Below are 13,765 nucleotides of genomic sequence, written 5' to 3' on the forward strand. Positions count from 1 at the left end.
TCATTAGTTGTGTCCAAAACACGTCCACTGCCAGATGTTAAGATGTTTGTTTTGAAATCTTCCAATAAATGTCCAGTATGCTTTCTATTACTGTGAGCTTTAAAGGTTTTGTTCACGTTTGTTTGAAACAATCCATTTTTAATAGGACATTTTACGACTTTGTGTTTTCAGGAAAAGGATTAACGTTAAAAAAAAGTGTATGGTTTAGCATGAGGAAAAGTTAAACGATCAGCTGGGGAAGAGCTGGAGCTCCTGAGATGCTCATATTTGGTCAGTCAAGCCAATCTTGACCCCCATCCGTTTCACAGTCTCTATTACCTCCATAAGGCTCAGCCAGACCCGCAGCCTCCTGAATCCCATCCTCATCATCCACACCAGCATCAGTCTCTTCCTCTTCTTCCTGGTCATCTGGGTGGACTGGCAGATGGTACATGATCCTATTCACCTCTAGAGGCATCTCAGCATTGTTGAAAGGCCAAAAAGATCCACCTGAAAAACATAAAGAGTATGATTCTGTACTTCCCTTAAACAGGCTTAAACAGAAGGCTTTATGGCCTTATTCTTTTTTTTTTTGCTATTTAAATGTCAAGTATATTCTCAAACACCTACATTTAATGTTAATACAATACAGCGCCATATACATCACATGCACCTTGAAAAAATCCACCAACACACACAGTGCTACCACATTTAAAAGTAATATCCATGCCATGCCTCAAAGCCCTTTAATATAGGAAAACTGGACATCCACAATACCATTGGGGAAAACACCACTGGAGGGGGTAGCTGTGTTCTCGTGGAGAAACTGTGCTCGAGAAAACAAATGTGATCAGTCATTATATTACTTTTGTGTATTGTAAGTGCAATAGGCTTTGGCTTTTTCCCTAGGTCAACATTGTAACATTGTGACTTAAATCCCTTTAAGGGAAGTCTTAAGTTATTCTTCAAATCAGATAAAACAGGATAGTAGGGTCTCGACTCGTTATATTGGATATAATCCATAGAAGAGGATATCTGGACTGCAGCAGCAGATAGAGTAAACAACATTATTTAGAAATCATTGCCTCTATGTGTGTAATAATGCAGATATGTGCATAATGTGTCTGTCTTATAGTACTTTATATTACTGACATTTTTGACTTAATGAAAATGAACATAAGGAAGAAGGAACATCATGTCTGAGGCAGCAGTGTAGCCTACCTGTTGTTTATTCATTGTCATGTATAATCATGTTTTTTTTCCTAATAGCTACTTATACAAACACTTATACTAACTATGTACAACACAAGCAACATGGAAGACCTCAGAATATATAAAACTACCAAGTTGACACAAAACTAACTGTATTTCTAGTTAGTTCAATATTATTGATTAAAAAAAATATATTTTTTTCCCCAGAGATTTATAATCTGAACAAACACACTCTATCCTTAGACACTCAACTTGGATAAAGAAAAACTCCTTTAAAAACACTTACTTAGGACAAAAACCTGTACCACCTGCAGTAATTAGACCAGACCCACTAAGTATCAAAATGATTGACAAATCAATTAACTAATATGATTTCCGCTTTGGGGCGGGGCACCTGCTGAGCGGACCAATGAAAACGTAGCAGTCTGGTGACGCGCTCATCAGGAAGTTATTTAACAGTGACAACAGCACGCTGAGTTGTTTTGAGTCGGTGAAGACGGCAGGGACTGAGAGGAGATGCGAGCTGCACTTTTATCTTAACTTTATTTAAAGTTATCGTGTCTCTTTTGATTGGCGCCACACCAAAATGTACATATCTGCTCAGATATGTCTTCTGCTGCTGAGTCTTCAAACACTGACTATGTCTGCTGCTGCCAGAAGACGTGAGTTGCACTTTATTTACTGTCGGAAATGAACAATTAGTAAGCAGGACTTGTGAAAATGCCATTATGTGAGGAGTTTTTAGCATTTTAATACTTTTCAGACTAGATGTCGTATCATAGTTTAGACTTTGTGTTCTCTGTTTAAACAGTTAATCTAATAAATTAGCTCATTAGCAGCTAACGAGTGCTCGTTATTCAGTTTATTTTGTGGCTGTAGATATTATTTGCTAATGTTAAGTTGTTTTTATCGTTAAATTCACTGGTTAATGGAGCCTGTTCATAGCTGTATTTATAGGTTAGCTGTGTTGAAGCTGTTAAAAGCTGGAAGTGAAACCTGTTAGCTTCTGTTGAGCTTTATTTTGTGGTGTTTTTCCTGTCTGTGTATTGTAATGAACAGAGCCTACTGTTTATGTTCTGAAAAATTTACCCCCATTCTATTTAATTTCTCACAATTTTCTTTGCAGCTGTGTGAAAACTATTATTAAACTCATTTCTAGTGGTTCTCTTCAAGCAGAGAGAAACATGAATTCACCCACTGTGATTATCTTTAATTTCAGATAGGAGAAATGTGCTTTTCATCATGGCAGATGATCTGCGGACATCGCTGGGCTGCTATGGGGACTCGGTGGTAAAATCACCAAACATTGATCAACTGGCATCCAAAAGCCAAGTTTTTCTCAATGCATATGCACAGGTCAGTCAGCGTTTTGAATAACTATGATAACAGCTCAGTCTGTGTGTGAAAATTGGATTTTGTAAACTCAACTTTCTCTCTCTCCCTCTCTCTCTTTTTCAGCAAGCGGTGTGTGCTCCCAGTCGTACATCGATGCTAACCAGCCGCAGACCAGACACAACCAGGCTCTACGACTTCAAGTCCTACTGGAGAGTCCACTCTGGAAATTACACAACTCTGCCACAGTACTTTAAATCTAGAGGGTACTTCACCATGTCTGTGGGCAAGGTGTTTCACCCAGGTGAGATTATAAATATGAAACTTCAATAAGAATTTACAGCATAAGTTTCACAAACAAGTGCAGATTTAGGAAGTGATACTGAATGTGGAAATAAACTGCAACAAGAAGCACAGATGTACTGCTGGTTAATGATGAGATCTGCAGGAATGTGCTGTGTCTACTGAGAAAATGTCTTGACATGTTTCAGTCAGATTGTTTGGTGGTAACAACAGTTGTTTTGTTTTTCTGTCTATAGGCATCGCCTCTAACCACACTGATGACTACCCATACAGCTGGTCGCTCCCTGCCTACCATCCTGCTTCATTCAGATTTGAGAAAGAAAAGGTACAAGACAGAAAGACCTTTTCATCCATTTCACCTCATAAAGTAGCTTTGTATGCGTTTGACTTCACACACCCAAAACAGCACATTTTTTCCATCAATGGCAATATCTCACATCCCCAGCTCTCCCTGCTGTACCAGAAGGGACTGTAAGATCTTGTGGTACTAATCACTTCCCCAGTTTGCCAGTGTGTGCCAGCAACTGTTCCCATTTATCTCAACTTCCCATTACAGAAAATCCTCTCATCAATTTGCAGTTTTGTTACCGTACCTCCTAAGTCTAATGCTGTAGAGGCACATCCTGACTGACTGCATTTAAAAAAAAATTTAAAAAAATAAAACACTGCAAGATTATAACCTTTCTGTATAAAAACTTTATTTCCAGATGTGTAAAGGAGAGGACGGCAAACTGCACGCCAACTTACTGTGTGCTGTGAACGTGACCGAGCAGCCTGGGGGAACCCTCCCCGACATGGAGAGCGCAGACGAGGCGGTGAGGTTACTGAAGACTCGCGTCAACGATGAGGCTCCTTTCTTCCTGGCTGTGGGCTTTCACAAACCGCACATTCCCTTCAGGATACCAGAGGTACATGACCTAATGTATAAGCATTCAACTCCTGCTTGAAATATAATGTACATACATGCTTAGATGGCGCTAAATCAAGATAGTTAGATTGTGAAAACCTGCAGGTGGCTGTCATACTGACTACTTAATCTACAGGCAACATATGATTTGATAACATTATTAACTCACACGACTGTAAAATAAGTGTTGATTTGATAGATTTGTTTCTGTCTAACAAAAATTCATTCATTACCAAAGGTTGTTTGGCAGATTAAATCTCATTCACACTGTTTCAGATATGCTAATCTAATACATTTGTTTCCTTGTCAAGTGAACTAGTTCCAACACGAGCTGCTTGCTGTTATGTAATATTAATTTTGATTATTTGTTAGTGTCTGGAGAAACCTTCATGTGTTTATTACAGGCTAGGACAATTCATTTTCTTCCCAGGAGTTTTTTATTCATCTGATAAAACACTCAAACGCCGTCTTACCACAGCTGATTCCTGTCTCAGCTTAGAGTTCGTGTCTAGTGAAGATCAGCGGTCAAGCATGTCTAATAAAACCTACATGACTTGATAATGCTGTGAAATGTGCTTTTGAACCTTAACTGATGGGTCTGCAGAGCCATGGAGTGAACATCTTAGTTATACAAACTCCAAACACTTAACAGGACATAACTTGTGGAATTACAGTAATGCTCATGCATGAAGATGACAGGAAGGCTTTGTTGTTCTCTCACTGGTTAGAGCCGGATATATCAGTCAGCTGGTATTATCAGCTGATATTGGTATATCAGTTTAATTGATATCTGTGTATATAATGATATGTGCCAATATTTTTAAAAGTTTTAAAGTTATATTGGCAGCATCTTATGTGTATTTGATCGTTTATGTTCTGTTTTTTTTTTTTAAATTCGTTATACTTATTCAATTCTGGGTGAGGTTTATTGTTCCAGTGCATTTTATGTCTAGTTTATTGTTAGACTGTAACAACTCCATAACATGGAGGCATGATATTTTACAGTCTATGACAAGTGTTAACCTCAAAAAAGTGTGTTTATGTATACATTATCGGACAATTTATCAATATTGGAATTTTTGTACTCCCTATTATTGGTATCGACCCCAAAAATCCAGTATTCAGGCTCTAGTATACATTACACACTCAAACTCCAAACTCTAAATGAGTAGTTACTTTCAGGCTGAGTATGTAGAGTGGAAAGTGGACATCATAATGCAGGAGGCAGTTTTCCTTTAACGTCCTTGTTGTGGACAAACAGACAGAAATCCTGGACAAACACACCGCCATAATTTTCAGGAGACCAAGAACTGCAAATAAATGTGTTAACATGGAGGAGGAGGAGGAGAGGATACGAGGAGACTGAAAATTCACCAGTTTCTCACGAAGTAGATACCAACAGTGAGGTTTTAAAAATGGCTTAGTTGAGTTTTTTTTTAATGAAATAGAATCCCAAAGTTGCATTTATCAAGGAGATGGATGTATTGATGTAATGCTGCATGTGCTAAAACCTAGGAATATAATAAAGGAAACCACTGGATGCTGGTAGAGGGAGGTACATACTGTATGTGAAGTGAATTTAATGAGGATTGATCCATGAGGAGGACTCAAATTGGCATGGAGGAGGAGGAGAGCATGATGAAGTGGATACTGAATGAGAGCAGAAGGTGATGAAGCAGAGACGAATGTCTGAGGTTTCCCACAAAGTATAAGTTGAGAGATGAAAAGAGGGAAAAGGTCAAGGCAGCTCTCTTCTGTCAGCATGTGATGTATGCAACACATGATTTTTCTCCCATATCATGTGGACACATACAGAGAGAGAATAGAGCCAAATTAAATACCAACGTGAAAAAAAGGTTTCTGCAAAGATGAAAGCACATTGATCTGAAAACATCTGAGGATGTCTGCAGGGGGTCAAAACTCATCTCCTTTGAAAAGCCATCAACTTACCATGTTATTGGTCATGAGAAGGTGATTCCTGTGTACTGTTAATTCTTAATAATCTTTACTAAATTGTATCTGACAGACAGTTTGGTAATTAGAGGTAATAATGAGGCAATATCTTAGTGTGGATAATAGGATAACAGTGAAGTAATGTTTTTACAGTACAATGAGGGTAATAATATTGTCTCAACAAAAATGCTGAAACTGTCCTCTGTGTAAAAAATAAAGAGAGAAAATAATGCAGAAATTCTCCAATTTATCGGTCTTTGTTTTAAGGTATTTTAAAAATTGTACTTAAAATCCATGGAAACAGATGGTAATTTCAATGTAATGTCATCTGCCATGTCATAGTACTTTTAGTATAATAGTAAGTTTTGAAGTTAAGGTGCTTTACAGAGGAAAGGAGATTAAAAAGAAGGCATAAAGTAGAATTATCTGTACTTCCAACAAAATAAAGCATATAAAATCCAGATAAAGAAAACATTGGTTTTTGAGATGATGAGGCTCCTAGAGGTCAGCGGGCACAACAGCTTTTTAAAGTACTGTCAGATATGATCATAATATCAGTCCTATATGTGACAGAGCTATTGTTGAGAAATCTTTTATCAAGCCATCCTGCACAGTTCTGGATCTGAACTATAGAAGATTTACAGAGGCAAGGAGTAATGGTAAGCTCAAAATTTAGGTTGGATCAAAAATGTCATGATTCTTTGACACTAGGTCTTAAAATTTTGGGCAAGCAGGCCAAACAAATTTGCATACAAATAATAGTAAAGGGCCAGAAAAAAATCTGTTTTGTCATAATGCGAATCCTCCATGGTGTGTTTTATATTACAGGAGTACCTGAGCCTATATCCCATCGATCAAATGACTCTGGCCCCCTACCCTGATGTTCCCAAACTCCTTCCACCTGTCGCCTACAACCCCTTTATGGATGTGAGGAAGAGAGACGACGTCCAAAAACTCAACATTAGCTTCCCCTACGGACCAGTCCCTAAAGACTTCCAAGTATGAAGTGATTGCTCATCATTTACAGTTTGGTCACTATGTTGCTACTCGTTGAAAGAAATGCTAATACTATTGCGTGTCATTGTCTTCCAGCTGCGTATCCGTCAGCACTACTACGCTGCTGTGTCTTATATGGACGCTCAGGTTGGACGGCTGCTGGGCGCTATTGATGAGCTGGGACTGGCTGACAGCACCTTGGTGGTGTTCACCTCAGATCACGGTTAGTAGACCCATGCTTTGAAAAAACTGGGAATGGCTATTGACTTAAGTCTGCTTGTGATTAATTTTTGTAGTTAAAACACTTTTTCCTCAATATTTAGTGTGACAAAAAAGCTCAACTGTCACTTATCAGCTTCTCAATGCACATATTTTAGGAAGTTGAGTGTTTATCAAGGATTGTTGAGTAGATATTACAGACATCTGGTTGTTTTTGCCTGTGTTTGTGTTTCACCACCAGATGGCAGTGTTGTAACAGCATATTGTGATACCAACTTGTTCCACAATTTTGCTCTCATCTAAAAAGCCCAGCTCTCCTCTGCACTACTTCCCTCTTTTTTCTTTTTTTTTTTACTTTGTGACTTGGAAACTCAATTTCTTTTAATGTCTCCTTCAGTAGAGGATGCTGGAATGAATCTTTTCCATGATATATACTCTGTAAAGCTCAGCCAAACACCAGCATTGTCAAATTTAAGATGGCTGTTAAAACATCAGGAAACATCTAAACATCTAAAACATCATCTGTGTTATGTTCATTCAGTCCTTTGTTTCATCTGTTTCAGTACAAACTGTCAACACAGTGACATCCTTATTGATCCCTCTTTCTCCATCTTTGTGTATGTTGCAGGTTGGTCGTTGGGTGAGCACGGCGAATGGGCAAAATATTCAAATTTTGACGTGGCTACACGTGTCCCTATGATCTTCTACGTTCCCGGTGTCACTGCAGTCCATGGCTCGCTGGAAGGGGCTACTTTTCCCTTTATTGATGTCTTAAGGAAATCAGAGCCCAGCTTTAAGAGTAAGCCCCCCTACCACCACCACCACCGACAACTATTAATCACTAGTGATAACATGAAATGTGCAATTCTCTTCCTGACTTAAACACACCATGTTTATCAAGCGACAAAAGGAAGCTCAGGTTTGAATTAAAATTTTTGGTCATAATTGCTTGTATGAACCTTGTTAAAAAATGTATTAATATGCCAACTTGACTTTAATGAAGTCTTTGATATATACTTCAGCTTTAAAAGTGTTTAGACAGGGATACACTTTGATTTTTTGCCTCCGGACAGTTTTTACTTCAAATGCAAATGGTGCAATGATGATGAAATGTAAGTGCAGGGTGTCGAGTCACATTAGATATCTTGACTGTTTTGCTTTCAGTGCCTGTGTGTAAGAATTTGTCTAACTGGCTGACCGCTTTCTTTTTTTTAGATTACAGAATTATAAGAAACGTTGTGGAGCTGGTGGATGTTTTTCCCACCGTCTCCCACATGGCTGGCCTGAGATCTCCTGAACCTTGTCCTGAAGTTTCTTTTGAGGTATATTGGTGTAATAACTCAATTTTTTGAATCTTAATAGCTTTCAGGGGGAAGTCACTTCATGACTCATGCTTCTACAGAACACTTGATTTTTGTCTCAACCACAGTTGTAAAGTTTACTGTTGAATTTTTCGTTAGCCACACTCATGGTATACCTCTAGGAATGGCAGCGTAGGTTGGTTCCACTGCTTTGGCCTAAACTAAAGACATGTTCCCCAAAGGATAAATGCTATTGATTTTTGTGATCCTTTGATTTTTCATGTATCGTCACAACAGCTTGACATTTGTGGTTTTGAGTGAAATGTCTCAACTATTGGGTGGATTGCCATGAAATTCTTTAGATATTAATGTTCTGATCAGGATAAACTGTTATAACTTTTATACCTTTTTGACAGAATACCTTTTTGTTAATAAGCAAATGTTAACATGTTAACTGTAATGTATCATAAACATTATACAGTAGTTGCTAAACATTAGCATGTCAGCATTGTCACTGCTGGCATGTTTGTATGCTGATGTTAGCATTTAGTGCAAAGTCTCATGGTGGTGCTAGCATACCTGTAGACTTAGGCCCAGTCCCAATTCCCTTCCCTTGGCACTACCACTTGTTTTGAAGTGCTCTCCATTGGTAGTGGATCTCAAAACAGAGTCAAAAGGGGTTGGGGTTGAAATCTTTAACTAGGAAATGGGATACAGTACCACTTGGTGTGTCATCAGTAGCCAACTTTAATTTAACCAGTAACCAAACTTGAATTTAAATCTCTAACAATGATTAAACATGGTAGACTTTAGTAATCAACTTTCTTTGGTCTTTAGTTAAAAACATGTTTTGATGTTGTTCGTGTACTTCAGATGACATTCTGATTCCTTATAAATTGCACCACACAACAGAACTGAGATGTTTCTGGCATATTGATGCAGTTAGCTGAAATGGTATTGTATTAACACAGCTCAACAAAATGAATCAAGAAGTAAACACTCGATAAACTGGTCCAAACATGCCTGACGTGAATCTGTGATCCAATTGACTCTGACATTTATTTTCTTTGGTTCTCTGCTGTGTTTTCTTGCTTTCAGGAGGAGCTGTGTACAGAGGGAGACAACCTGGCCTACACCTTCAGACACAGAGAAAGAGGAGAGGACGAGGAGGCCATATCTTTTAGCCAGTACCCTCGACCTGCTGATGCACCACAGGTACTAGAGTGCTAGAGCAAAGTAAAACTCATTCATGAGCTGGCTAAAGGTCAAGTCATTATCTTTTTTGTTTCAAGCAGCAAGACGGCAGATCTTGTATTACAAACATGTAACGCTGTTCATCTTTAGAAGATTTTGAAGTTACATTTAAATCGTCTAAATTAGTGAAGGGCATGAAAAGTGAGCGATTGTTAATACCCTCGTTGTTATTTGCTCTTTGACCTTTCTGCATCAAGTGCTTGCTTGTTCCAGATCTGCCAGCTATAAGCACCAGATCTCTGAATTAAAATATCCTAATGGGTGCTGTGTCCGCTGTAGGTTAATCTCCGTACGGAACCGCTTGGCAGCCTGACATTAGCTCATTGGCTGGCTCGCAGGATGAGTTGGCAGATGCAGATTTGACAGCACTGCAGAAAGGTTTTTAAAGTGTTTTAAGATGATATTAAAGTTTAATATTCTTATATTAGGTGAATTCGGATCTCCCTGACCTTAAAGACCTAAAGGTCATGGGTTACTCACTACGCTCCTGGGACTATAGATACACTCTGTGGCTGGGCTTCAACCCCAAAACATTCCAGGTAAGAATTAACTCTGTAAACATACAGCATCACCTGCACAGCATGAAAATCATCTCTTATCTTTCTGTTAGCCTCCTCTCTGAATGTATGAGTTTGGGTTGGGGAGTTGTGTATGATGGATCCATCCGTCTTGTCTGGCACAATATGTTGGAGACATTTGCAGTGACAGTAACAGATTATATTTGTCTATCATCCATCTGTCTCTTTATATAGGTGAACGTATCTGATGTCCACGCTGGAGAGTTATACATGTTAGCAAATGACCCAGGTCAGGACAAGAATGTCTATAATGACTCTGACCACAGTATGTTAATGAGGAAAATGACCAGTCTGCCTCATGTAAGTAGAAACATAAGCATTGAAGTTATGGTTATTTTTTTATCTGCTAATTTGGATTCTTAATTTTCTATTTTCCACTCATTCATTTTGTCACTTGTTTACTTCTTATGTGATCGTGGATGCCATCCAGACTGTGAGTGTGCAGATGAGAATGAAGCTGCAGCTCCTCTACCTCACAGCAGGGATGAAAAGCAGTAGAAGGAAGGCGTGATGACGAGAATGAAACACAACAGATGGACAGACAGGGACAAGCACAAAGGGAAGACAGATGAATTTAACACACTAAAGAAAGGGAGAAAAACATTTCTTTTTAAAAAAAAATATAATCTATACTTGATTCATTAATAATTGGTATCAGTATTAATCTTTGAGGCTCGGTTCTTCAGGCTGTGGTTCATGTTGAGAAGTAATTGGAAGGCAGACGTCAGTTACAACAAGCAAAGTGAATTTAAAAAAAAAAAAAAAAAACAATAATTGTACAGTTTCTTACGAAACATTTCACCCATAATGTGAGTTCATGTTTGGGTTGCAGTGTAGAAATTAGTGATTTTTCACACCTGCCATTTACCTTCATGTAATTATTGGGTCGAGGAGGTTCCTTCTAATTTTGAATGACTACAATTGTAGCTGTCAGACATTTCTCATTATCTACAGTAGGGAAAAGAAAGTTTGACATTTTGGGAAATGTGCTTATTCACTCAATTTCCAAGAGTTACATGATGAGATTGATCTCACCATGATGTCTGTATGCAAATATTTGAAGCTAGAGCTAGCAGGTGTTTAGTTTAACATAAAGACTGTTAGCAGGAGGAAACAGCTAGCATTGTTTTGTCCAAAGTTAAAAATATGTGTTAACCACCAACTCTAAATTAAGCTAAGTAGCATGTTTTATCTTGTTTGGCTAATACGTACAAGAACAGAAATGTACAATGACAAGTTTTCAGAACATCACCCAGCATGTACTTCCCTGCTGAGTCACAATATGTAGTTTTAACATTTCTGCTTGAGTATGGTTTTATTAGGTGTGAAAAAATATGTTAATTTAAAATTGAGGCATTTGTAGGTGGAGCTCTTCTCAAATTTGGCTAGCTGTTTGTCATTGCTTTCCCTCTTTATGCTAAGCTAATCACCAGCTAGCTCATATCATATTTAGCACAGAAATGAGAGTAGCTTATATTTTTCAACCTTTCTCATTGCAAATTTGTTCCACCCAAACTATTGAGCTAGATATTTAAACATTTAATTCACACCACACAGCTGTCCAGCTGAACCCAGTAGTCTTTATTTTAGCATGAACTCCTGAAGGATAGCTATGATTAGCTGTGACTTTACTGCTCTCACAAAGAAATATTACATTTTATAAGCTCTTATTTCCCAACAAGTCTTTTCATCCAAGGGAATATTGAAAAAAAACCCTGAAGAATTGACTCACTTGATTAATAGTGACATGAGTTTTTCTCTGTGTGGAAGAAGCGCTCTTCAGTGTACTATTGATCATCTAGTCTGCTTTAAGGAACGTTTCCAGGTGTGGTCTACACTTTGAAGTCAGACAGCTAAAAAGGGACCTGCATATTTTTTGTACTGTAGCACTAAACAATATGACATTTCTATTTGCACTCCATGTCACTCGGAGCTATTTGTCTCCCTCATTGTAAACAGTTCAGTTCAGATCAATTTGCGGACCCAAAATGAAGTGAGTAAAAGCCCACCCATAATAATTCAATGCAAATGAAACAGACTGCAGCTACATTTAGTTTTTTTTTTACTGCTTGTTCCAATGCGTGAACATTTTGTGCTCTGGTAATTTAGAAGAAAGCAATTTCAGCTTGAATTTCAGGTCCAACAGTAAATTGAGGGATTTGGTCTGTCAACTTTTATTGTAGGGCTGCACTGTGGCTTCATGTTAATGGGAGGCAGCTGAATCATGTAATCAGCGGGGTGCTATCATATGCCAGCATGCTGAAGCATTCTTGAGAAATTGAATCTGCTCAGCGTTCAAAATAGGAAAACTGACCAACCACATCATCACCTTAAAAGGTATCCAGAGAACTGTATGTCTTCCACATTTGACCTCATTGCATTTGTGACAGCTGATTTGTTTTTCCAGGGGTTTGCTGATGTCCTGGGGTCCTGTAACATATTTAACATGTCTGGAGCAGTGAATGCAATAAGTAATAAAGTGTCCTTACAGACACCGACGGTGGAAAATGAGCTTAGTTGCATCAGTGCAGTTTTCAAGCCTGAGCTCCAAATTTCTGAAGGGAAAAATAAAAAATAAATGCTGTAGAAATAATTCAAATCTCAAGCTTGGCAAGGACACACTGTTAATATATTTATGTCTTGCTTTCGATTGGTTTGTTAAAAATAAAAAAATAAACTTTTTTTTGTAAGTGCAGCAGCAGAAGTTGACTTTGTGCTTTTTAGTAACTTAAGATCACAACCCACCTCCAGTGTTTGTGTCTATTCCTGTGTGTCCTGCAGATATAGTGTACACTTTAGTGCCTGTTCACACACACACACCCACACCCCACCGCGCTCTGTTGTAATGCATTTTGTGCTCACCCGCAGCAGAAGTGTAAAGCTGCAGAGCAGTGAGGGGGCTGGCGGGCTCCTCGGGGACCTCGCCAGTCTATTTGGTGTTTTCTCTCTTCCCTTCTGTTGTCGTCTCTTCTGTGGAGCAGAGAATACAGACGCCTGCTCTCTGTCACTGGAAGAATTTGGACCGACCTGAACATTTTGCTAATTCGTGCATGATTCCATGAGTCTGTTTGTCCGGGCAACACAAACCGTTAAAAGCCTTGTAATTGCATTTTGAAATATAGTATGAATCCAGTCTCACGCCTGTTGAGCTTTTTACCATTTTCAATTCCCGAGCAATCATGCAGAACCGTGTGTAGAACTATGCTAGAAGTGAAGTCTGTAGGCTGTAAATGAAAAGTCAAACATCTTTCAAAGAGCAGGGAAGCACTTGACATGTCTCCCCTGCCAGTTTCACCTCTTTCAATAATTTCTTCTCCGCTTTGTATTCCATTTACTTCTCCGACGAACACATCAATATTCAGTTTGAATTCGGTAGGTTCAGTTGTACATTTCATTATGATCTGTTTTTGACTGCATCGGTATGATGGATTGTGTTATTGTTAAAATACGTATTTACAAAACATGAACATGAGCAGCTGTTTTTTTATTTTTGTTGGCCAGCTTACACCTGAAGTAACTTCTTTAACAAACAGTGAACACAACACTAACAAATGAGTTAGTCCCTGACTTGTTTGTATGATGGACTTGCATAAGGCCAACACAACACATTCCTGCATGTGTGATCTGACAGTACGGTTCACCAGCTTGTGCTACATTTCCTCTTGACTTCATACTAACGTTTTTTAAGAAATTTACAATGTCGTACAAAGTCAAGAAGTTGCGACGTTTAG

At 38.5% G+C, this 13,765-nt stretch overlaps 1 protein-coding gene across 1 annotated transcript; it reads left to right on the top strand.

Annotated features, from left to right (window-relative positions):
- The first annotated feature begins 1,708 nt into the window (after positions 1-1,708).
- ids (iduronate 2-sulfatase) lies at positions 1,709-12,660 on the top strand. Its single transcript, XM_062425358.1, has 13 exons — positions 1,709-1,853; positions 2,411-2,547; positions 2,650-2,827; positions 3,063-3,151; positions 3,534-3,734; positions 6,515-6,685; positions 6,779-6,905; positions 7,530-7,700; positions 8,117-8,223; positions 9,301-9,417; positions 9,885-9,995; positions 10,209-10,334; positions 10,465-12,660. Exons 1-13 carry the CDS (start codon positions 1,778-1,780, stop codon positions 10,543-10,545), a joined length of 1,692 nt encoding a protein of 563 aa, XP_062281342.1. The 5' UTR covers positions 1,709-1,777; the 3' UTR covers positions 10,546-12,660.
- Positions 12,661-13,765: the final 1,105 nt, after the last annotated feature.

This window comes from Scomber scombrus, chromosome 9 (genome assembly GCF_963691925.1).
Source record: "Scomber scombrus chromosome 9, fScoSco1.1, whole genome shotgun sequence".
NCBI lineage: Eukaryota > Metazoa > Chordata > Actinopteri > Scombriformes > Scombridae > Scomber > Scomber scombrus.